General features: G+C 25.3%; 3 protein-coding genes across 3 annotated transcripts in view; 2 read left to right on the top strand and 1 right to left on the bottom strand.

The window, feature by feature from the left end:
* Nucleotides 1-4,604, top strand: part of LOC108576642 (cytochrome b561-like) — an 11,086-nt gene that overhangs the window by 3,284 nt on the left and 3,198 nt on the right. The gene's annotated exons all lie outside the window — the stretch shown is intronic.
* LOC108576654 (recQ-mediated genome instability protein 1-like) lies at nt 641-3,268 on the top strand. The gene is made up of 9 exons (XM_017939696.1): nt 641-754; nt 814-957; nt 1,021-1,224; nt 1,390-1,547; nt 1,701-1,998; nt 2,108-2,392; nt 2,481-2,756; nt 2,904-2,996; nt 3,101-3,268. The coding sequence occupies exons 1-9, from the start codon at nt 641-643 to the stop codon at nt 3,266-3,268; spliced, it is 1,740 nt and encodes a 579-aa protein (XP_017795185.1).
* Nucleotides 3,435-4,604, bottom strand: part of LOC108576499 (2-methoxy-6-polyprenyl-1,4-benzoquinol methylase, mitochondrial) — a 2,522-nt gene continuing 1,352 nt past the window's right edge. The window contains exons 2-5 of the mRNA XM_017939512.1: nt 4,161-4,573; nt 3,893-3,981; nt 3,643-3,766; nt 3,435-3,524 (exon numbers count right to left, since the gene is read on the bottom strand). Of these exons, the coding sequence (XP_017795001.1) occupies nt 3,435-3,524; nt 3,643-3,766; nt 3,893-3,981; nt 4,161-4,573 (716 nt within the window). The remainder of the gene's footprint in view (nt 3,525-3,642; nt 3,767-3,892; nt 3,982-4,160; nt 4,574-4,604) is intronic.

Below are 4,604 nucleotides of genomic sequence, written 5' to 3'. Positions count from 1 at the left end.
TCTTATCATATACATACAATATAACTTATTTTAATTTAAATTACAATTGCATATATTGTTGATTACGTAGAATTTAAAAAATGTCAAAAAGATCATTTTTGTATATATCTTTTTATATACATACTAATAGTGCATAAATAAATAAAATATTGCACTGCTTTATAAGATAAAAACATTTGAAATCACCACTTGACAATTTTAAAAACATAACCTTTCACATATGTATCCATATGATTTTATAAAAATACGTGCTTTTAAATTATAAAAATAGTATTGCCCTTTCATAAGTAACATTCAAAGAAAAAGCATTGCTTTGTTATTGAAAATAAGTTTACTTTAAAATAATTTCCCTATAATCATTACCAAATCCTGACTACTATATGTATCCATATGTACCCATACTAGTATATATGTATGTATGCATTCATATGAGCAAGAAGTTATTTATACAATGTAAAGAAAACATATAAATTATTATTTATTGTGTAGTGTATGCTGAGAAAAAACTAACGATAAGAAAATTTAATTATTTTCCTAGTTGAAGAATGTTTAATATTCCTATTGGTAACTGAAAAATCAGTACAAAAAGGACAGTTTTCATAAATTTAAATAGTCACATAAAACTGTCAAACAAACCAAAATGAATGAAGATGCATTGAGACGAATAAAAAGTACATTAAAATTGGAATATTATTTGATGAATGATGAATGGCTACGAGATTGTGTAGAATTCTATGTAGATCAACATGGAAATGTAAATATAAAGTAAAATTATATATTTATTTATTTTCTTACAATTAATTTGATTTTCAGCCAAGTATAGAAGAAATTTTACAATTTGTGAAGGTACAGTGGCAGCTTAGTGATTTGCGTGAAATTAGTAATGAAAATGGAAGTTTGCCTTGTAATCTTGCACAACATAAATTTATTATGTTATCTGAAAATTATATTCTTCAGGTATGTTTATAAGTATATAAACAATTATCTTATAAAATGTATACAAATTCCTAATTTTTTTAGGTAGAACAAATGTATGATATTGCAACATCAAAATATAAACAATTAGAAGAAATTAGAAACACTCATATTTCAGAAGTGGAATTAACTGAAGCTGAAAAGGCAGATAAGTGGGAACTTCCTAAAAAAAGAATGATACAACTGCGATTAACAGATGGAGTGCAAGATGTAATTGGAATTGAATATAGTCACATACCTCGATTAAATGTATGTTAATGTTATTTAGCTCGTAATTATATACTTAATTTAATGTATAAATTTAATTAAATCAAAGTAATATGTATTCTCTTCGTTTCTGCAGTAGAAACATAAACTACAAAATATTCTAAAAAAGATAATGATATAAAATATTGTCATTTTTTCCTATTCAAGGATACGTTATTACCAGGATATAAAGTTATGATAATGGGACCTGTAAAATGTCGTAAAGGTGTTTTGTTATTAGAAGCAACAAAGCTTAAAGGAGTTGGCGGTGAAGTGGACAGTTTATTAATTTCTAATGCTTTGGAAAACAGTTTAGCTAGAGCTCTGTAAGTTTGATTAAAATTACTATTAAAAATTGAATAAAGATAATAGAAAAGTCAAGATAAATTATGTAATAAAATCAATTGTTATTAAATATCAAACTATAATTTTAAGTATCTTAATAATAACTTAAACATATATGTATTTGCGATTCATAGAAATCTTCAGGAAAATCCTGATCCTTATAATGATAACCAAACAAAGTCAAATAATATTAAACAAAAAGAAACACAAATAGATAATAGCTTTTTTGAAGAAGATTTTGAAATAAACCTTGAAGAAGTTTCAAAAATTGAAGAGTCACACACTAAAAATCAGAAACCTAATAAAGATATAATTAGAACAGAAATTAAGACAGAAGATTGTATACCCCACACTACTAACACTGAAATTAAAAAAGTTCAAAGTTTCAAGGAAGAAAATATCTTTGATGAGGATGATTGCTTTCTAGAAATGGTAATTTTAATACTTTGTTTTCTTCAGAGATAAAATAATTTTAAGTTTAATTAATAGAGATTAAATTTTTGAGTTCAGTTAATCTTTAAGTGAAAATATTGCATTATAGATTGATGAACAACAATTTATTGAATCACATGTGGAGCAGAAAAATATTGCAACTCCTTTTAGAGCTTTACCAAAAGAAGGAGGTGATGACATTATTATAATAAATGAAGAAAATGATATTATAAATGTGAAATATGATCATTTAAAAAGAATTGTGAAAGAAGAAAAACAAAATTTACAATCAAATTCTAAACTGTTTATTAGCAACACAGATTCATCAACTGCTATATCAAATTTAAAAATGGACAGAAAGCAACAACCTTTGTTAATTTGTGGAAAAAGAAATGTAAATTTTTTGAATTTTATATCTGCATTGTTTTATTTAATAGTAGTTATTTCGTTAAAAAACTAAGTCTAATAATACAACTTCTTAGGTTCCAATGTCTCCTCCTTATACAATGCCTTTAAAAAAGAGTAAAATAGATAGAAAAATTACAGAATTTACAAAAGCAACAAATTCTTGTGAAGAACCAAAAATTTGTGAATTTATTCGTAATGTGAGTAATGAACGTGTAACGGAAACTGCTTTCAGAACAATTCGAGGTCGTGTTGAAATTCTTGGAAAATTGACAAAAAAAGATTCATTATGGATTTTAGAAGCTACAATAGTAGATGGTACTGGAACATTAGAAGTTATTTTCTCAAATAAGGTACTTGATCATAATTTATTTAAATTCAAATTGTACATTGTAATGTATTCATAAATTTCAATTCTTCTGGACACTAGAGGTAACATAAAGTTTTAGTTTATTCATAATTGAATATGTTTTACATAACTAAAACTTTTATGATTTCAGGTTCTAGAAAATCTATTAGGCTTCAACGTCCAAGAGTTTTCAGTAAAAAAGAAGTTGAAAAAAAATCCAGAAATCGAACATGAACTTAGAATGGTATTTTATATTGTCCTTTAAACATTTCTAAATATTTATGTCCTTTTGAATAGTTTAAAATAAAAGGTTGTAAAGCATATTATAACAAAATATGAACGTTTTAGGGTTTTCGTAGTGCAGAAGAAAAAATAAAAACTTTGGATGCCCTTCTGGAATTAGAATTAAATACAAATAAAAAACCAACAGTAATTAAAATCACTGATCTAACTCAAGAACAGAAAGAAATAACAGACAGAAGACTGAAACAATTTTTACTTAAGAATAATGTTTAAATTGCAGTTTAATTTAATATTAATACAATTCAGTGAATTTTTGCATTGAATGATGTACATTATCCTAGTACAGTATGTAAAGGAACGAAATATAACTAGTATATATAAAAAATAAGTTATCCTTTATTTTATTATTTCATTTAGGTTTAAATATAATGCACTTAAATCATAATTTAAAGCCTGAATGAATAGCTACTACACCACAAGTTAAATTTTCATATGTAACATTTCTGAAACCTGTTTTTTCGATGATTTCCTAAAACAATATTTAAAAGTTAAAAAGACTTGTGTAATCTGATATGTGATTACATAGAATTTTACATAAATACATTTTTAATGTAAGCAATATTATATTATGATATCACATTATTCACCTTGAAGTCTTCTTGTTTTGGAAATTTCCTAATACTCTCAACAAGGTATTGATAAGGTTGCCATTCTCCTGCTATGAGTGTACCCAGCACAGGAATTATTTGAAATGAATATTGATCATAGAACCTATAAATTTTATTTTGTAGTTATTATATGCACACATATATATAGCTCTTTGCACAACTCAGAGCATATAAATCATTAAAATGAACTAGACAAATAAAGTACTTTATTTTAAGATTAAGTAATTACCATTTTAAAACATTATTATCTACATGACTGAACTCTAAACACATGAAACGTCCACCTGGAGTAAGTACTCGATATGCTTCAGATAGTACCTGCAAATATTCCCTTTTCTTTATAAAAAAATTACTATTTGCACTAAGTTATTTAATCTCTTTATGCTTTAGGATTTCACATAGGATATGATAAACTAATGACAACTAATTCCGTTTCATTTGAAGATAAATTTAATACATTAAAATTCAATAATTTGAATTTTGCAAGAACCATTTACCTTATCAATATATGTTACATTTCTTATTCCAAAAGCTATTGTATAAGCTGTATATGAATCATCTTCAAAAGGAAGCTTTTCTGCATCACATTGTTTCCAATCCATATCAATATTATCTTGACCTACCCATCCTAGATTTTGTGCTCTAACTTTACCAACTTCTAACATATTTTCATTTATATCACAAACTGTTACATAACTTTTCAACCCTTGATGATTAACAGTATTTTTCAAATAATTTAAATATCGAAATGTAATATCTCCAGTACCACCAGCTGAATCTAATAATTTACTCCCATGAGTTGGTCCAAGTCTTTGAATAAATATGTCTTTCCAGATACGATGAATTCCAAAACTCATAGCATCATTCATTTGATCATAAGAATTTGCTACTTTCTCAAAAACTGTATATACTATATATATTTATTTATTAATAAAATAAAA

This window comes from Habropoda laboriosa, unplaced genomic scaffold (genome assembly GCF_001263275.1).
Source record: "Habropoda laboriosa isolate 0110345459 unplaced genomic scaffold, ASM126327v1 scaffold54, whole genome shotgun sequence".
NCBI lineage: Eukaryota > Metazoa > Arthropoda > Insecta > Hymenoptera > Apidae > Habropoda > Habropoda laboriosa.
Note: the sequence above shows the minus strand (reverse complement) of the source record. Positions and strands in the feature narration are given on the sequence as shown.